The sequence below is a fragment of the Dermochelys coriacea genome, chromosome 5, assembly GCF_009764565.3.
Source record: "Dermochelys coriacea isolate rDerCor1 chromosome 5, rDerCor1.pri.v4, whole genome shotgun sequence".
Taxonomy (NCBI): Eukaryota; Metazoa; Chordata; order Testudines; family Dermochelyidae; genus Dermochelys; species Dermochelys coriacea.
Window position 1 is genome coordinate 31,031,162 of NC_050072.1, and position 20,318 is coordinate 31,051,479.

A 20,318-nucleotide genomic window follows, 5' to 3' on the forward strand; every position below is an offset into this window, starting at 1 on the left:
AATCCTATTTTTACATGGATGAAGTGCTCTGGGAGGAAGATTGCTGAATACTGACTCCTGTGTGTTGTGTTTAACATTAATGCATAATGCATTCTTTTAGTGCAAACGTCACAGAGTTACATGACAATGAAATGATCTTGAACCACTTCTGCAATGGGTTAAATATAAATAAGCTTATTCAGGATTGAGGAAAATAGTATTGTTTTCTTATCTGTTTTGAGTAAAAAGATTGACTACATTAACTGCAAATAGTAAATCCCACTCTGAAGTTCTTCAGTCCTCAGTAAGCATTAAAAATAGAATACTACTGCATCTGTAATAATATCCTAGGCAACTGAGTTTAAATTCGACACAGATAAAATTGCATAAATAATTAAAGCTATTTGATCAGTGCAGAAAACTGGTATCCCAGGATTCCTGACATACAGTCCGTTCAGCTGGTGGGCGGGAGGGGGGATTAAATGCATCAGCACTGGTAGTGTCTAGTTTTGTAGTTTGGGAAAGCTTTGTTTCTTCATGATGGGGTGTGTACTGTAGGGGAATGCTTAACATGTGACAGTCTAGATTTATTTATAGGGCTCACATGGCATTTTCAGATTTTACAGAATCTAAACTTTCATTTTTTTAAAAAGGAAAGTTTCTAGCCAATAGGACTGTGAAGAAGACAGTCCAAATGTGAGCTGATTGTAACAGATGCAGTACTGTCTTCCTGTGTCGGCAGAGAGTCTGAAACAGTAACTCTTTATTCATGTCACTGAGTTGGTGAGACTGGGTGCGCATTGTACTGTAAATGCTAGGCCATCTCTATAAGTGGGTTTGACTTCTTCAGCCTAGTGTGCCCCCTCATCCCACTGCTTAATTTTACATATATGTAGAGAATATATAGACAAAGAACAGAAGACATCAGCATGTGTACACAATTCTACCAATCAATTTTTATGAATCCAAATGCTTCTGACTTGCCCACAGAAACTAGCTTTTTCTAAAAGAAACCCATATAAAGGGCTGGATTTCAAACCAGCTCCCCATTTTATTTTATTTTTTGATGTAGTTTTGCTAAAATGTATTCATGTTTTTGTTTTTGTTTTTTTTTTCCCCTGGTAACTCATATGGGTACAAAGTTTGGGCACAAGATTATGCCTCTGAAACTAGAGACTTAGTTTGAAAATTGGGCCCAGAATTGTACCATCTGACTTATTTGAGGTCCAAAAAGAGAACCTGTGTTTTAGGACAGCACTGAGCCAACCCCTCCGATAAACTAGAGCATGGTCATGAATTTTAGTTCTTTGGGCTGAACTTGTTGTAGCCTACACATTTTGCCGGACATGTATAAGTTCAGCAGGAGGAGATGCAAACATTTGCATAATAGAAGGTCTTTTAGTGTTTGACTGAAAAATAAGAAATTTTAAAAACATTTTCCTGTAATTTTTTTTGAGAAAATCTGATGTTCTTGCAGCACTGATATTAGAGGCACTTGAAAGAGAGAGACTTCTTAAGCAATTAAAGGTTATTAATAATTCTCCATCTTTTCAATTTTCCATTTCTTCCATAAAGTTTCTCTGCTGTGTATTTTTAGATATTTCCAGAATGCAATGAATGAGTAGGAAAAAAAATGGGTTTATTTTAAAACTTGTTGTGGGAGAATACATTTGGCAAATATTTTATGCCCTTAAAAAAGCTTGTTGTTTTCAAGAACTGCTGTTGTAATGTGCAGTGAACAAGACATGTCACACCCATTGCATATGATGATGGTGAAAACAAGAGGTTGAAATCCCCTCTATTTATGATAAATTGAGTGCAAATCTGTAACTATAAAAATAATTCTGCAAGGTTATACAGTGTTTAGATGGGGTATTTTTAAAGTGTCTTCTTTTTCTGGTGTTTCTAGTGTAATCTCTTCTATGTTTGTTTGTGAGGAATTTAGTCTGTATTGCTTCTTCTCAGCCTTGCCATGCTCACCTGAATGGCTGGTAGGAGAATCTTCCTTTTTGAGATGAGGGGATAATTTCACTATCTGTGTAAACGTTGCCTGTATGAAATCTTTATCAACATGATCATGGTGAGTGTCTATGTACACACACACACACACACACATTTGTGCTGCTGCTTTTATTTATATATAAAAAAAAAATCTGGTTTGACAATTTTGCATGCATTTGTTCCAAGGGGTACTGTCAAGCCACTGTCATATTTGGTCAGCAAGACTCTCAGAAACAAACTCCCTTTGGGAGTCATTTAAATGTCTCCTGTCAAATAGATTTTGTATAAACAGTTCATAAACCTCCCAAATGTGTAGTGTATGGTTTCTGGCAGTATTTGTCAAAACCTGTGACAGATGAAGATCCATACCATAACTCCTCCCACCAAGCAAAAATATTTCTTGCCACTTCTTTTTCTTCTTCCCCGTGCCTCTGCTGAGGGAAAGTGAAAGGTGAAACTTCATTCATTTGGCAGCTTATATGTTGTTTTGGGGATCAGCCCTGGAAACAAGGTTGTGTTGGAGTATTTAATAAAAACCTCAAGCATATTTTGTTTTTTTTATTTATAAGCCATCTTTAATCAAAAAGAAGCTCAAATAATTTTATTAGAAAGTAAAGAGAATTTTGTTGGGAAATCTTTGTTCCTTGCCAAAATAGTGATGATTTTCTAATATGTTTCAAAATAAGAGTTCTTCTAATGTACTAAAAATCATTGCATTTGGGAGCAGTTTGGAAGCAACTGTGCTGCTGCACATGGTTTACATTACTGAGTGGTTGATGTGAAACTTTAAGCTGTTAATATTTTGTCCTATTTGTTTTGCTGTCCTGTATCTGATTCTAGGTATTTTCCTCTGCACCAGGATCCTAAATATTTGCCAGCTAAATATAATGTATTTTTTTCCTTCCTGTGCAGCTTTTGTATAAAACTGGCTTTCATTCCACTCTTGAACCAAAGTTTAACAATACTTGCATCTTATCACAGCATCTAATAGTGCTTAGTGGCGTGATCATTCAGTATGTCTGGTTTTGAACTTGGAATTCAAATTACCTGATATTCAAGTTGCCTTAACTTGACCTTACTACTGGTAGTTGACCAGATTATTCTCATTCTAAATTTTATATTTGTACAGCATTACAATTACTAATCACTATACATCAGTGATTGTAATAACTGGCGTGGTATCACACTTTTATCTGTGCCAAGCAAAATATTGTGTAAGATCATAGTCCAGCGTATATCAGAGGCAGTTGATAGTGTTCTCAGAAAAGAGCAAGCTGGTTTTCGGAAGGGGTGTGGATTCACAGACCAGATCTTCACTCTAAGAAGCATAATAGTACAGTGCTTAGAATGGCAACAGCAACTCTACATAAATTTCATGGACTTTGAAAAGGCTTTTGATAGCATTCACAGGACTAGCCTATGGCGCATTCTGCGAGTATATGGAATTTATTTCCATATAATCAACATCATCAAAAGCTTCTATTTCAACTTTACATGCAGCGTTGATCACAGTGAGCTCAGTTCTGAATCAAAACAGGAGTACGTCAGGTGTGTGTCATGTCTGTAATCCTCTTCAGCATTGCCATTGACTGGGTAATGTGGCATACAACAGAAGACATGCCAAGAGGCATTAAATGGACACTCTTCTCATCCCTTGAAGACCTGGACTTCGCAGATGATGTCGCTCTCCTATCACATAACCAACACCATATACAAGAAAAAACAACTTGACTCAATGCATTCAGCCAGCAAATTGGTCTGAAAATCATCCTCAATAAGACAGATGTCATGACCCTTAATATTGTCTCACCATCACCAGTACGGATAGAGGATTATGTTCTCACCAATGTAGAAACATTCACATACTTGAGCAGCACCATCAACCAGGACGGTGGAACAAGCCAGGACATCCAGAAGAAAATCAGTAAAGCCAGGAACATCTTCAGGAGCTTAAATACAGTCTGGAAATCATCAACATACAAAACCAAAACCAAACTCAAGATTTATCAGAGCTGCATACTTTCAACACTACTTTATAGTGCAGGATGCTGGGGAATGAGAAAGTATGACACGTCCAAATTGTCTTCATTCCACAAAACCTGCCTTAGAAAAATCCTCCATATCTTTTGGCTCAGAGCAATCTCAAACCAAGATCTATTGACACAGTGCAGCCAAGGGGATCTGAGCATTGCCAGGAAGCGTTGGAGATGGATCAATCACATACTTTCGATGGAAACTTATTCCATCACCAGAATAGCAATAAGATGGACACCTGAAGACAAGTGAAAATTAGGCCGCCCGAAAACAACATGGTGAAGAGCTGTGGAAGCTGAGCTGAAAAACATGGGGCACAGCTGGGGAAATTCTTGACAGAAACAGACAGGAATGGAGGGGCTTCGTCACTGCCCTAAACATCAGAGGTATAATAGGAACATGATGATGATGATGATGATACATCAGTGGTTCAAAAACTGTAGTTTGTGGACTTTTGGTGGTGTTTATGTGAACTGATTCCACCGTAATGATGAAACTTGCACAATTCTCCTGTCCTAGCAAATTTCAGTTGCTCAATCATCAGTCTTCAAGCGGAGCTCCTTTATATTTCTTTAAGAGCTCCCTTATCACACCTCTGATTCTTTGGTTTGATGTACAGGAACTGAAGTCACTTAATTATCTCTTTTGTCATTTCTTTGTGTAAATTCAACCATGATCAAAATTGCTGACTCCAAAACTGGAGGATATCAAAGGTATAGGACAACATAACCCACCTGCAAAGTGGCCTGGAGGAGAGACTAGAGAAGTTGGGGCTGCAGACAATGAGTGATTTGGGTCTGATAAATGTAACCTGTACCTGTTGAGAAGAAATGCGTTAAAATAGTGGGAGGAGTCACAGCTAAATGGTCATACCCATGAGATTAAAGCAAGTTAGCACCTATCTCCTAAATTTTGTCCTAGTACTACTTTCATGTTCTGATCACAGTTGCTTCTTTGGAGAACATGTTGGCTTATGATTAGTAATGGGGGAAGGAAATGACCATGAGAAAATCTGTTGTACGCTAATGCTCCTCAGAATGGAAATATTTGAGACTCTCTTCTATATCGGGCTCAAATGTAAGGATGAAAAGCAGCCTTATAATTTAAGACAGTTTTTCAGTTTTACAGAAACAAATCTCTCCATAGTATCTTTGAATTAATAAGCAGGGGAATATCAAGTAGGAGTAGGGAGGTGCTATTAACCTCTGTGTAGTCTTAGTGATGCAGGGAGGAACTGTTCTGTGGAGGTGCCGTCATTTTAGATGAGATGAAAAAAACAGAGGTCCTGACCATTTGCCTTCACCAAAAATTCTATGGCTAAAACTCCATCTACTATTCACCCAGGGTAGTGGATATTATCTCTGGTGCCCTGGTTAAATTCCATTTTCGGAATAACCTTTTGGCTACCTAAACTTGCTCTGCAATGTCATTAGGATATATGGTAGAGACATCATATTCTGGCCTGCGTTATTTGTAGTTTTGCTGCACTACTAGATGTAAGGTACTGGAAAACTTTATATACCTATAACTGTATCCTCTGGTGTCACCTAAATATTTGTTGGAGGCAAGGGAAGAGGTGAACTCTTAAGTAAGGCTTTCTTAGCTAGAAAAAATTGCAATGCTAACTTTGTACCTTTTGTCAAAGTTTTGATATGGTAAAGTATTGAGTGGAGAAGAAAAGGAGAACTCTCAACATGTGCACTCTAAGAAAAAAAAGATCAAGTAAAAACTAAATAATCATTAAGGAGATCAGACTTCTGTTCCTACTGTAAAGACCTTAATTACTTGCATTTTTTTTAATGACTACCAGATGAAATGGTCATAATTCTGCCTGACAAAGTTCATTTGTAACAAAAGTAGATCTAACTTGTCACCAGTCTTATGTTTTTATAGTATCGTATTTTGTCTGAAAGTTACAGCAAAGTACAGATGATGTTTTACTCTTGCCTTCCTCTTATTGGAATAAAGTTGTTAATAATGTCAAAGTCTGGGGATTAGAGGAATACATGCCATGAGATGGAGTGTTCTCTTTATTCTAAGGAGATTTCATGTTCTTTGAAAAGATGCAAAGAGATACCTGCCAACTTCTTAAAAACAGATTTCTAATGCCTCATTTGAGTTCATTGAATGAAGTAAATAAAGTAGAGCACACAGCCTTCTTCCCCTCACCCCAGTTTAATCTTCCATTTCATGAGAGTAATTTTATGGCAATTACTCTTGTTACCCTGATAAATTCAATGGTTCCCATCTTTCAGAAATTAAAATAATTTTATCCAGAAGCAGCTGAAGTCCTAGATAATTGGGACAAACTTTAATTTAAGGAAACTCTGTGTTCCAGTCTGAATTCTTGAAAGGATATATTTTATTTGTAACTAACTGAGTAAAGTATTCTCTCTAACTTAGCCTTGAAGATTTTCTGGAGAAAGTTGGGAGATACCTTTTGGTTGTGGAACACCACACATCAGCTTCCATTTTTCATAGGAGAGTTGTTGATTCTGGTCATACCCCTAACTATATGTGGCATTTGTATCTCTTGATAACCTAAGAAGCCTTCCCAACATTTGTTTTGGGAGCCAAAGACAAATATGCCATTCATATGTTTTTAATTCTTCTAGTATTGTTTGGGAGGTACACACAAACATTTGGCATATACGTTTCACTTTGGCTGGTGACAGAAGGATTTGTCAGCCAAAAGGGAGCAGGAAAAAGGCAATTATCTTTAAAATAGTTTTTAAAACCCCACCCTATTGAAGTAGAATATTACCTTGTGGAAACTTTACTTCACTGTTGCTATGTTGTTCACCAGTGATGTATTTCCTGACACTTCCCATTCACTGGAGTGCCTCCGTAATTCTCATTGCTGCAGGTTTCTAGAGGCAGCTTCCTTGTGGATCAGCATGCTAAAAGGGCTTGTTCCATTAAATAAATGTTAAAATCTACTCAATTTCCAATTAACATCTGTCAGAATTGGAAACTTTTTCTCTTGTCCTGGATGCGTCAGTGGCTCTTTAACCTTATAAATGGCCATCTTGCCTTGGGGTAAGAGGCAAATTTAGGGGCTTTTCTTGCCTGTGGTTTCCAACACATGAATTTGGTTTTGGCACAGCTTTATTCTGAAGGATTTAATCTGTGGTCCTTGAGGCTGAAGGGTTGAGATATAAAATCCTAATCTAGTGGCTTTATGTGATTTCAAATATCTTCCTCTTCTATAGCTCCTTCTCTCCTACTCTGTCTCCCCAAACTCCCAGGAAATACTGAAAAATACATGTGCTTTGTCTTTGGAGATTTAATTTTTTTGTTAGTAATTCTGTATTCGGTATTAGCACATTTAGGAACTGGCATTCCAGCCCACACTTGGCCACATCCTTAAAGTATTAAGTGAAACAAGCTATATCTGCTAATGGGTATGTTCTTTTTTTGTTTGTTTTTGTTTTGTTGCTAGGTTTGGTATTCACCCTGTGGCTGGTCGGATGCCTGGTCAGCTGAATGTGCTCCTGGCAGAAGCAGGTGTGCCATATGATATTGTGCTGGAAATGGATGAGATCAATGAAGACTTCCCAGGTTAGAGAGAGTGATAACTTGAAAACTATGTTATTTGCTAGTATATTAAACTTGCAGTGGTTATTTTTTGTTTATTTTTCAAATGAAAATAGAGGCAGATATAATATACTGTGTGTGTTCGTTCGTCCGCACACATCTATAACAATAGGCAACTTCACCGATAAGCATTATTTCCAGCTCTGCTTAATGCTTTCTATTAGAAGACTCTCTTATTATATGCTTTATAAATTTACCAACTTTTAACCGTTCAGGCTGAATCTTTTGGAAAGTTTCAGCAAAACCAGTTCAGCTGTTGTGAACATTTGTTAGAGAAAAGTGTTTTGCCAAGGATTAAAACATCCTTACAGATGCTTCATTAACAAGTTTTAATGCCTTCATGTTCTGGAGCAGAGACTTGAAATGTGGCAGAGGGGTTACCTTGGAGTCAGAAAGTCCCTCTTACTGTCCTCATGAATGTTCACCCAAATTTGGCCAAGGAATAAGCCTCTGAAAATTGCCATGGCACATGTTCAGTAAAGGTTTGCTAGAGGCTGGCAATTAAATTCTGCAAAGTTCCATCTGCACTGAGCATGCTCCAACTCAAGGCTGCAGGGATTGAGCAGGACTTTCCGTTGGCTATGGCACCAAGAACTGAGGGCAGTGTTCCCCCTCGGCCCCTTTCTATATTCTCACTGCTTCCCCTGCTTATGCTGAGGGAGCATGGACGAGAAGGAAGACTCATGCTGACTCAAAGGTAGAGGATTAAGGAGCAGAGAGGAGATGTAGACAGGCTAAGGATGGGAAGGAACAGGAACAAGAATAGAGGGAAACAGAAACAGATTAGGATGGGTAGGAATACAGGTGGGTGGGGAACAGAAATAGTGTGGGGAACATAAGAGCAGAGGGAACAGGCTGGAAGGGATATGCTAAGGGATAGGGACAGACGGAGACCGGCTGGGAATCGGCAAAAAGATCTCTAACCACTAGAGAACACTCCTCTCCAGAACGTGAAATTCAGTACAGGATTTCTGATCTATACATTACTTTGCTGTGAAGGCCTAATAGCTGTGAAACCAATGGTATGTGGTATGTCTCATCTCCCTGTAGTGGCTGGTCAACAGGAGATAATGGTACTAGATACTGTCCAGTTTGGCCAATGTATCTATTCAGGGGACACCATAATAGGGCCTAATCACATCAGCCACACTATCAGAGGCTCGTTCACCTGAGCATCTACCAATGTGATATATGCCATCATGTGCCAGCAATGCCCCTCTGCCATGTACATTGGCCAAACCAGACAGTCTCTACGTAAAAGAATAAATGCACACAAATCAGACGTCAAGAATTATAACATTCAAAAAACAGTTGGAGAACACTTCAGTCTCTTTGGTTTCAGAGTAGCAGCCGTGTTAGTCTGTATTCGCAAAAAGAAAAGGAGTACTTGTGGCACCTTAGAGACTAACAAATTTATTAGAGCATAAGCTTTCGTGAGCTGTAGCTCATACTCTAATAAAGCTTATACTCTAATAAATTTGTTAGTCTCTAAGGTGCCACAAGTACTCCTTTTCTTTCAGTCTCTTTGGTCACTCAATTACAGACCTAAAAGTGGCAATTCTTCAACAAAAATATTTCAAAAATAGACTCCAACGAGAGACTGCTGAATTGGAATTAATTTGCAAACTGGATACAATTAAGTTAGGCTTGAATAAAGACTGGGAGTGGATGTGTCATTACACAAAGTAAAACTATTTCCTCTTGTTTATTTCCACTCCTACTGTCCTTGTCAACTGCTGGAAATGGCCCACCTTGATTATCACTACAAAAGGTCCTCCCGCCACACCCCCCCCACACACACACTCTCCTGCTGGTAATAGCTCACCTTTTCTGATCACTCTTGTTACAGTCTGTATGGTAACACCCATTGTTTCATGTTCTCTATGTATATAAAGTCTCCCCACTATATTTTCCACTGTATGCATCCGATGAAGTGAGCTGTAGCTCATGAAAGCTTATGCTCTAATAAATTTGTTAGTCTCTAAGGGTATGTCTACACTACAAAATTAGGTTGAATTTATAGAAGTCTGTTTTGTAAAAAGCGTTTTTATACAGTCGAGTGTGTGTCCCCCCACACAAATGCTCTAAGTGCATGTAGTCGGTGGAGTGTGTCCACAGTACCGAGACAACTGTCGACTTCCAGAGCGTTGCACTGTGGGTAGCTATCCCACAGTTCCCGCAGTCTCCGCCGCCCATTTGAATATTGGGTAGAAATCCCAGTGGCTGATGGGGCTAAAACATTGTCACGGGTGGTTCTGGGTACATATAGTCAGGCCCCCCTTTCCTCCTTCCTTCCTTGCAAGCAAGGGCAGACGATCGTTTTTCTTGAGTTACCTGTGCAGATGCCATGCCACGGCAAGCATGGAGCCCGCTCCGCTAACCCTCACCTTATGTCTCCTGAGTGCTGGCAGACGTGGTACTGCATTGCTACACAGCAGCAGTTTATTGCCTTTTTGCAGCAGACAGTGCAATATGACTTGTAGCCATCATCAGTGTAGTCCTGGGTGCTCTTTTAACCAACCTCGATGAGGTCAGAGGCGCCTGGGAAAACATGGGAGTGACTCAGCCAGGGCATTTTCCTTTTAAGTTTCATCTCATGGCGATTGACTCTTACCGGCAATGCACTGTCTTTTAATCAGCAGCCAGCAGAAGATGTTGACCAACAGTCATACTGCACCGTCTTCTGCCAAACACCCAGGAGATGACAATGGCTAGTGGTCGTACTGCACAGTCTGCTGCCAGCAAGATGTATAAAGATAGATGAAGTGGCTCAAAACAAGAAATAGACCAGATTTGTGTTGTATTCATTTTGTCCTCCCACCGTGAAATCAACGGCCTGCTAAACCTCGTTTTGAGTTCTATCCTTGAGGAGGTCATTCAGTTTCTTGCAAAGCCACCCCCTTTGTTGATTTTAATTCCCTGTAAGCCAACCCTGTAAGCCATGTTGTCAGTTGCCCCTCCTTCTGTCACAACAGCAGACAATCGTTCCGCGCCTTTTTTCTGTGCAGACGCCATACCATGGCAAGCATGGAGCCCGCTCAGATCACTTTGGCAATTAGGAGCACATTAAACACCACACGCATTATCCAGTAGTATATGCAGCACCAGAACCTGGCAAAGTGAAACCGGGCAAGTAGGCGACATCAGCGCGGTGACAAGAGTGATGAGGACATGGACACAGACTTCTCTCAAAGCACGGGCCCTGGCATTGTGGGCATCATGGTGCTAATGGGGCAGGTTCATGTGGTGGAACGCCGATTCTGGGCTCGGGAAACAAGCACAGACTGGTGGAACTGCATAGTGTTGCAGGTCTGGGACAATTCCCAGTGGCTGCGAAACTTTTGCATGCGTAAGGGCGCTTTCATTGAACTTTGTGACTTGCTTTCCCCTGCCCTGAAGTGCATGAATACCAAGATGAGAGCAGCCCTCACAGTTGAGAAGCGAGTGGCAATAGCCCTGTGGAAGCTTGCAATGCCAGACAGCTATGGGTCAGTCGGAAATCAATTTGGACTGGGTAAATCTACTGTAGGGGCTGCTGTGATGCAAGTAGCCAACGCAATCAAAGATCTGCTGATATCAAGGGTAGTGACCCTGGGAAATGTGCAGGTCATAGTGCATGGCTTTGCTGCAATGAGATTCCCTAACTGTGGTGGGGCCATAGGCGGAACCCATATCCCTATCTTGGCACCGGAGCACCAAGCCGGCAAGTACATAAACCGCAAGGGATACTTTTCAATAGTGCTGCAAGCACTGGTGGATCACAAGGGATGTTTCACCAACATCAGCGTGGGATGGCCGGGAAAGTGACGCTCGCATCTTCAGGAACTCTGGTCTGTTTCAAAAGCTGCAGAAAGAGATTTTCTTCCCAGACCAGAAAATAACCCTTGGGGATGTTATCCTTGGGGACCCAGCCTACCCCTTAATGCCATGGCTCATGAAGCCATACACAGGCAGCCTGGACAGTAGTCAGGAGCTATTCAGCTACAGGCTGAGCAAGTGCAGAATGGTGGTAGAATGTGCATTTGGACGTTTAAAAGCGCGCTGGCGCAGTTTACTGACTTGGTTAGACCTCAGCGAAACCAATATTCCCGCTCTTATTACTGCTTGCTGTGTGATCCATAATATCTGTGAGAGTAAGGGGGAGACGTTTATGGCGGGGCGGGAGATTGAGGCAAATCGTCTGGCTGCTGGTTACGCACAGCCAGACCCCAGGACGGTTAGAAGAGCACAGGAGGACGCTGTGTGTATCAGAGAAGCTTTGAAAACCAGTTTCATGACTGGCCAGGCTACGGTGTGAAAGTTCTGTTTGTTTCTCCTTGATGAAACCCCCCACCCCTTGGTTCACTCTACTTCCCTGTAAGCTAACCAACCTCCCCTCCTCCCTTCGATCACCGCTTGCAGAGGCAATAAAGTCATTGTTGCTTCACATTCATGCATTCTTTATTAATTCATCACACAAATAGGGGGATAACTACCAAGATAGCCCAGGAGGGATGGTGGAGGAGAAAAGCACCAGGAGGGGTGGTAGAGGAGGGAAGGACAAGGCCACACAGCACTTTAAAAGTTTAAAATTTTAAAACTTATTGAATGCCCGCCTTCTGTTGCTTGGGCAATTCTCTGGGGTGGAGTGGCTGGGTGGCCGGAGGCCCTCCCACCACGTTCTTGGGCATCTGGGTGAGGAGGCTATGGAACTTGGGGAGGAGGGCGGTTGGTTACACAGGGGCTGTAGCGGCGGTCTGCGCTCCTCCTTTTCAACCCGCCACTTCTCCGCCTGGTCATTTTGTGCTTTTCTGCACTCTGACATTGTCTGCCTCCACGTATTCGTCTGTGCTCTGTCAGTGTGGGAGGACAACATGAGCTCAGAACATTTCATCGCAAGTGCGTTTTTTTCACCTTCTAATCTTCGCTAGCCTCGGGGAAGGAGAAGATCCTGTGATCCTTGAAACACATGCAGCTGGTGGAGGAAAAAAAAGGGATAGTGGTATCTAAAAAGACACATTTTATAGAACAATGGGTACACTCTTTCACGGTAAACCTTGCTGTTAACATTACATATATAGCACGTGCTTTCACTCCAAGGTCACATTTTGCCTCCCCCCCCCCCCCATGGCTAACAGCGGGGAATGTTTCTGTTCAGCCACAGGCAAACAGCCCAGCAGGAACGGGCACCTCTGAATGTCCCCTTAAGAAAAGCACCCTATTTCAACCAGGTGACCATGAATGATATCACTCTCCTGAGGATAACACAGAGAGATAAAGAAGGGATGTTGTTCGAATGCCAGCAAACATACACTGCAATGCTTTTTTCTACAATGATTTCCAAGTACGTGCCACTGGCCTGGCATGGTAAAGTGTCCTTCCATGATGGACGGAATAAGGCTGCCCTCCCAGAAACCTTTTAGAAAGGCTTTGGGGGTACATCCAGGAGAGCCGCGAATACCAGGGCAAATTAATCATTAAACATACGTTCTTTTAAACCATGTATAGTATTTTAAAAGGTATACTCACCTGAGGTCCCTTCTCCGCCTGGTGGGTCCGGGAGGCAGCCTTGGATGGATTCGGGGGGTACTGGTTCCAGGTCCAGAGTGAGAAACAGTTCCTGGCTGTCGGAAAAGCCGGTTTCTCTGCTTGCTTGCTGTGAGCTATCTACAACCTCATCATTATCGTCTTCCTCATTCCCAAAACCTGCTTCCATGTTGCCTCCATCTCCATTGAAGGAGTCAAACAACACGACTGAGGTAGTGGTGGCTTAACCCCCTAAAATGGCATGCAGCTCATCATAGCAGTGGCATGTTTTGGGCTCTGACCCAGAGTGGCCGTTCGCCTCTCTGGTTTTCTGGTAGGCTTGCCTCAGCTCCTTAAGTTTCACGCGGCACTGCTTCGGGTCCCTGTTATGGCATCTGTCCTTCATGCCCTGGGAGATTTTGACAAATGTTTTGGCCTTTCGAAAACTGGAACGCAGTTCTGATAGCACGGATTCCTCTCCCCATATAGTGATCAGATCCCGTACCTCCCGTTCGGTCCATGCTGGAGCTCTTTTGCAACGCTGGGACTCCATCATGGTCACCTCTGCTGATGAGCTCTGCATGGTCACCTGCAGCTTGCCACGCTGGCCAAACAGGAAATTGAAATTCAAAAGTTCGTGGGCCTTTTCCTGTCTACCTGGCCAGTGCATCCGAGTTGAGAGTGCTGTCCAGAGTGGTCACAATGGAGCACTCTGGGACAGCTCACGGAGGCAATACCATCTAATTGTGTCCACAGTACCCCAAATTCGACCCAGCAAGGCCTATTTCAGTGCTTGTCGGGGGTGGAGTAAGGAAATCGATTTTAAGAGCCCTTTAAGTCTCAAAAAAGGGCTTAGTCATGTGGACGGGTGCAGGGTTAAATCGATTTAACGCCGCTAAATTCTACCTCAACTCCTAGTGTAGACCAGGGCTAAGGTGCCACAAGTACTCCTTTCCTTTTTACGGATACAGACTAACACTGCTGCTACTCTGAAACCTGTATTTAAGTTGTAAGCTGTTCAGGGTAGGGACTCTTCCAATGAGTTTGGGGCTCCATTGTGTGAGTCACTGTACACTCTCTGTTGGCACTGTCGGTGCTATCATAATGCAAATCAATATTCACAGTAACTTATGTATTGTGCTTCCTTATTTTTCAAGTTCTGTTTTTTCCTTTTTATTTTTTTAATGCAGAAACTGACCTGGTCCTTGTAATTGGTGCTAATGATACAGTTAATTCAGCAGCTCAAGAGGATCCTAACTCGATCATTGCTGGAATGCCAGTTCTAGAAGTTTGGAAGTCAAAACAGGTAAGGCGAACAAATAAAACATAGTTGCAACCTCATTTATCCACCTTTTCTTAAAACAGCTTTTGTTTGGAGATGCGAATAGGATTATCCTACTTTTTCTATTTGCATACAAAGTTTCCCCAACATGTACTGCACTGTGCACAACGGAATATTCTGTACTTCAGAAGTGCACTGCAGAGCATTAGTAATGTTGCAATACAATCATATTGCTGTGCTCTGATCCAGTGAAGCTAATGGTGGCTACAACTGATGAGGCTAAAGAGTAGAATTAGGCTGGCAAGTATATTTGGCACTGTTGGCCTGGGGAAGGGTGGAGTGGACAGACAGCCATGTAGTTTCCTTATTAGCTATCATTCCTCAGATAGTGAAACTAATAAAGCAGCCAGAGGAGTTAGTCTGATTTGAAAAATGATCTAGCATGTAGAAAATTCTTAGATGTAACTCTACTTCTTACCCACACCTCACCCCAACAGTATCTCTATCTGTGCAGCAATACAAATGTTATCAATTATTTCTTGTCACTAGTGTGAATTCTCAGTATTCAGATTTGCCATCCTGAAACATTCAAGTGCTCAGAGTGATGGGGTTGTTATTAGTGTTCTCTCAATAGCCCTTTATCATGATTGGAGAAATACATATAAGCATGTTTTATCCATTCAGAATGCCTTGTTATGGCCTCATTTCACATTATGCTTCAGTAACTTCCCTACCTCCAAGTCCACTGATTAATTTCCTTAATTGGCTCTAGCATTAATTATCCCAAACCTATTTGTTTCTTCTAAAAGACCCATGTCAGAACTGACAACCCATTATTTCACAATGGGTTATCTTGGAAAATAGTTACCAAGAATGTGATCTTATCAACTATTGGTGCAGGACCTTCCCGCAAATATTTCTTTTGATTGTTGTTACCGAGAGGCTGGGTTCTAATAGAAAGCAGTTGCTTTATTTGTATAATATTCTTGAGTGCCAAAGTCTTGCTTTGGTTCCTTTGTGATACACAAGGTGTAAAAATAATGTAGAGCTATCGTACATCAGATGAAAAGATTGTGGCGAACAAGAGACTTCACTGAAGGTTGGAAAAACCTGTGCTCCTGAAGCTGGCTTAGTCTTAAGTTGCTCCGCTTCTAGAGGATGAAAATCTGTTAAACTGTAGTGACTAAGAAGGCACCGTTTTGCCAAGCTATGCCTGCTTCTTGGAGCTCCACAGCCTGAAACAGTTAACTGTGGATTAGAACTAAGCACCTTTGAGAGCACGGAAGACTCTTGAGGAGAATTGAATCAACTCAGTATTACAGCCAACAATGGACTTTAGGTAACTCCCCTTTAAAAGATAATCGTTCACTTTATCCACTTCCCAGTCATTTCAATCAAACATTGCAATCAAATATTAGGGAGTGATGTCAGGGGATTCTTTAATCATGCTTTAAGGGCCTTCTTGACATCTTTCTGTAGTCAGCTTTTTCTGCCCAGTTAATTAAATGTGTTCTTTCCTGCACAGTAAACTTTAAATGCAGTGGTCAAGAGTAGAGTTTCCATAGGTAACTTGTGTGTGCAATAAGACTTTTTAACTGGATCATTATTACCCAGTCTCAAGTGCTGTGGATCTGAGATGCTACATACGCTTGCAGTTAAGGTGTCACATCCTGCATTTTGTTACGTCCATTTTCATTGTATTTTTAACTACTCTAGTATTTTGTACAGTGTCCAGTGTACCCTGGGGAGTGTTTTAGTATAATAATTCTTTACACTCCTAGTCGTCGTCAGGGTAAGTCTAGACAGCCTCTTGGTGCGAGACTCCCAGCCTGGGTAGACTGACTTGTGCTAGCTTTGTGTGAGCTAACATCCTAAAACTAGCAGTGTGGACCCAGCAGAGGCTTGGGCTAGCTAGTCATGCTCAGACCCAGAGCCTGAGCTGCCACCCAAGTCACAACATTCATACTGCTATTCTTAGCATGCTAGTTCGAGCCGAGCTAGGATAAGTCTGTCTACCCAGGCGCTCTCTCCAAGCTGTAGTGTAGTCATACCCTCAGTGGCTGGAGAGCATTGGGTTAGGGCTTGTGTGTGCCAGTACAGTCCCTAGTCAGCCATTGGTCTTGCTTTTGATTAAAGCAAGCCATTCCTTCCCTGGGTCTAGGAACACATCTTACCTATGCCAGGGGTGAGGTGGAGACTGAGAATCAAACCTATGTTTCCTGCATGGGAATGTGGAACATTACTTGGAGGCCACCTGTCTACCTTGTTCATGTGACAGAGTGACATTGACCTGCAAGTAGTATATTCTGTATATTGGCATCCATAAAGTCATCTATTGCAGGGCATAATATCAAATCACTTATTTTTTTATTTTGTGTATTGAGATTATTTTCAAAGCTCCTGCACTGAGGGAGAAGGTTGATATGTGCTATGTCAAATATAAACTCTTCCCTTTGCAGATCATTGTTATGAAGAGATCTTTGGGTGTCGGTTACGCAGCTGTGGACAATCCAATCTTTTACAAACCCAACACCGCTATGCTTTTAGGAGATGCCAAGAAGACCTGTGATGCCCTGCAGGCCAAAGTCAGAGAATCCTACCAGATGTAAATACTGATAATCACTTATCAAAGTTAATATTTGGCCAGTATGAAAAACAAAAAGACCATTATTTTGTACATCAGAATGTAAGTCAAAGTTATGAGAAAAAAACACGAGTGCATAAATTGGCTTATATAATTTTGACATCTGAAAAAAATCAATACTACGCTAAGTGTCTAGAAAAACCAGTATTGTGTTTCTGTTGTGGGTGTTATGGATGCTATGAATCAGAAACACTTCAGCAGAATGAGTTCATCTTTAGATGAATCCAGTTGGGCTGAATTTTTTTCCTCTCCCCTAGTCGTCACCTAGGTAATATAAATTGAAATGTAGGATTTCATGGACCTGTTTCATTAACTTCCAAGTATTACATGATGTAAACATATGCACCTAAAGTGCTGAAATATTTTTCAGCAAATGCAACTAATTCAAATCTTTATCCCCCCTGCAGTTGTTGCCATTTCAACTGTTCTGAGAAAACAATGGCCCCAATCCCGCAATCAATTCTGTTTGGGCACCAGCGGTTGCTTACACTAACCTGATTGCAAAATCTTGGCCACTGCAGGATATTTCAATTTCAGTTCACTTTTGACTTTTAATTATATTTTGCTACTTTCAAGTGTATTTTGATGCATTCTTGATCAACATTTTTGAAATGCTGGAAAAAGGCACTTTCTTAACATATTTAAGATGCTGGCGAAAATGCAAATCAAGAGTTTCTTTATCACCATTTTTTTAAATTAATCAGCTATTATTTGGGGACTGTAAAAGCATGCCAATCTTACAATCAATGTTTTTAATATTTGACTTTCCCTTAATCTGATTAAGAGCACTATTTAAATTTTCATAATAAGTACGTCTAAGCAATAAATCAGTTTATGGCATATAGTGCTAATTTATTTTTATTATGTTAAGAGTACTTGAATGGAACTCAAATATTTGCCTAATAAAATGAATTCATCATGTTTGCACAATGATGTAGCAGTTGTCCTCAGTGACAAAAGCTAAATACAAATAGTTTTATTTGTGTTAGCAAGCATTAACGTCTGGGGAAAACAAACTACTATGAAGCAAGTTTAAAATTGATCCATCCTGACTGTTTATAAAACTGATTTTTTTAATCACATCATGTATTGGGACCTTGCATAACTCAATAGCATTTGAGAAATATTACCACTTAGCTACCTCTGTTTTTATGTAAGGATAACTTAAAACCCATTTTTTGAACAGGTAGTATATCAAGAAATGTAATAATGTATGAAAGTAACAGCCTTTTTAAAAATCTGTCTTTTCTATAAGATTAAAAATAAAATTAGCATATAAGCATGAATATGTTGTTACACAGCATAGGAATACTTGAGTCATTAAATTCTAACTTAACACATTGGGGCAGCTATGTTTGAATGCAGTATGTATGGCCTCGTAATATAATTGTATTGATAGCTATATTTCTATTGGGTCTGTGTAAAAAAAAAAAAAAAAAAAAAGGGGGGGGGGAGGAAAAGGAACTTAAATAGAGGGCAATTTTGTAATCATGGAATATTAATTTTTTTGCTTGATCAAGTCTGATTTAAGTATTATTGACTGCAGTGTCCAACTTATTTCTGCTTGCATGTAGCTAACTAAAAATTAGTCTTTTCTTAAAATGCCTTTTCCTTTGTATTTGAAATGAAAAATGTAATTTGTTATGGATCAGAGGTGCCAGGGTTAACTTTAGAACTGTGTTTTATCATGAAACATCAGAGAATTATTAAAAAAAAGTTTAAAGAATGTGGTTTTTGTTCATAATCATCGGTCATCTCCTCTCCAGTATAGCGTAGCCTAAAAAGGTAACTAGCCTGACACTCCACTTTGGGAGTTACAGCATCAACATTATACTGAAGGCAGGGCAGTATTGGTTTTATGCCCTTTGTAGCAAAATCTCTTTGGATTCTTCTGTTTTTCACTGATAGTTACCAGTCCTGAGCTGACAAGCTCTTGATTAAAATTTGAATAAAAGTTGTGTGGTTTTTTTTTTTAAATTATCTTGATCTTAAGAGGTAATTTTTTTATATTTTTAGTATGTAGTTCACTATTAGTCCTTTCAGCTGGGGAGTTTAGATTGCTGTAATGGTACCAATAATCTAAGTTAGACATTTCTACACTTGATGACATTTAAAATACAAATGGATGATGATCTTCATATGTTTGCTTACTTAAGTACACAATCTAACTTCAGCCAATCTTGCAGACAGGTCTCCCAGGGTAAAAAGGAAGCTGTTCTCTTCAAGTTTGGATCTGGTCAGAACTTAGCTGTTTCTTGGAGGTATCCTATCCAGGAGCAGCAGTCAGAGACCTTGATTCAATAAGTAGCTTTCTCTTCCTCTTGATTGATTACAACTTGGAGCCAGTACCCTTTGTGGTACCAAAATTTGGTTGAATTGTAAGAGTCCCTGCACCTGGATAGTGAATAAAATGTCCATGATTTATTTTTTTAAACTATGTTAATACCATATCCCAGGCCACATTCCAAGTTCAGTAACTAAATTCTGCCTTCGTACATTTCTCCTGAACTTTCTACTATTGAGTATCCCATTCACTGTCTGTCCTAAACTGTGTGTTGTTTTGCACTCTACTGTTACTGTCTGTTTTGACTTTAGATGTGGCTTGCATTTCAGTGAGGGGTGAAGTGATCCCAGTATATAACTTGAATGAACAAATTGGTAAAGTAATCTGCAATTGTCTGGAATGAAAACACTTTGCAACACAATAACTTGCATTTTATATTCAACCTTGCATAGTGATGGCATAGTGTAAATTGTATTAACATGGCTCTTAAAAATGAATACTTAATGAAACGTTAGCCTCCAGGGATCAAACTTGTGTTTTGTTCTGGTATTTTTAAAATGAGATGATGATGCAATGAATAACTCATTTCCTGCTTTATCAACTGTTAGTTTTTTTCACCTGGAAAGTATAGTGGGACTCCAATTTCTTCAGAGATGGAAAGTGATGGAAACTCAAAGCATCAGAAGAGACACCATAGCCTGCAATTCCTTTCTTCCTATCCTGCAGATTTACTTTGTAATGACTTAATCATAAACTTTATGCTCCACTGCTGTGTGTATACTTTGAGAAAACTTTCCAATCCCACAGGAGAACTTTTTACATTCAAGAGTTTGAGTATTGAGAAAGTTGGGCTGCCTTGTTTGTATATCTAGGCAGAGTGGTTCAAATATCCAACTTATGGAATTTGCCAATTTACTGGGTATTGTTCCAGCAACTGTGATTGGTGTAGGATGGTGCAAAAATTCCTCTGCTAAAATGGCAGTGACTTGCAT

The 20,318-nt window shown here is 40.5% G+C and overlaps 1 protein-coding gene across 5 annotated transcripts in view; it reads left to right on the top strand.

The window, feature by feature from the left end:
* The window catches only part of NNT (nicotinamide nucleotide transhydrogenase), an 89,240-nt gene extending 70,472 nt beyond the window's left edge, over window positions 1-18,768 (top strand). For all 5 annotated transcript variants that reach the window (XM_043514545.1, XM_038403010.2, XM_038403012.2 and 2 more), the window contains 3 exons: window positions 7,457-7,575; window positions 14,307-14,422; window positions 16,858-18,768. In XM_043514545.1, coding sequence (XP_043370480.1) covers window positions 7,457-7,575; window positions 14,307-14,422; window positions 16,858-17,007 — 385 coding nt within the window. In that variant the 3' untranslated portion in view covers window positions 17,008-18,768. The remainder of the gene's footprint in view (window positions 1-7,456; window positions 7,576-14,306; window positions 14,423-16,857) is intronic.
* Window positions 18,769-20,318: the final 1,550 nt, after the last annotated feature.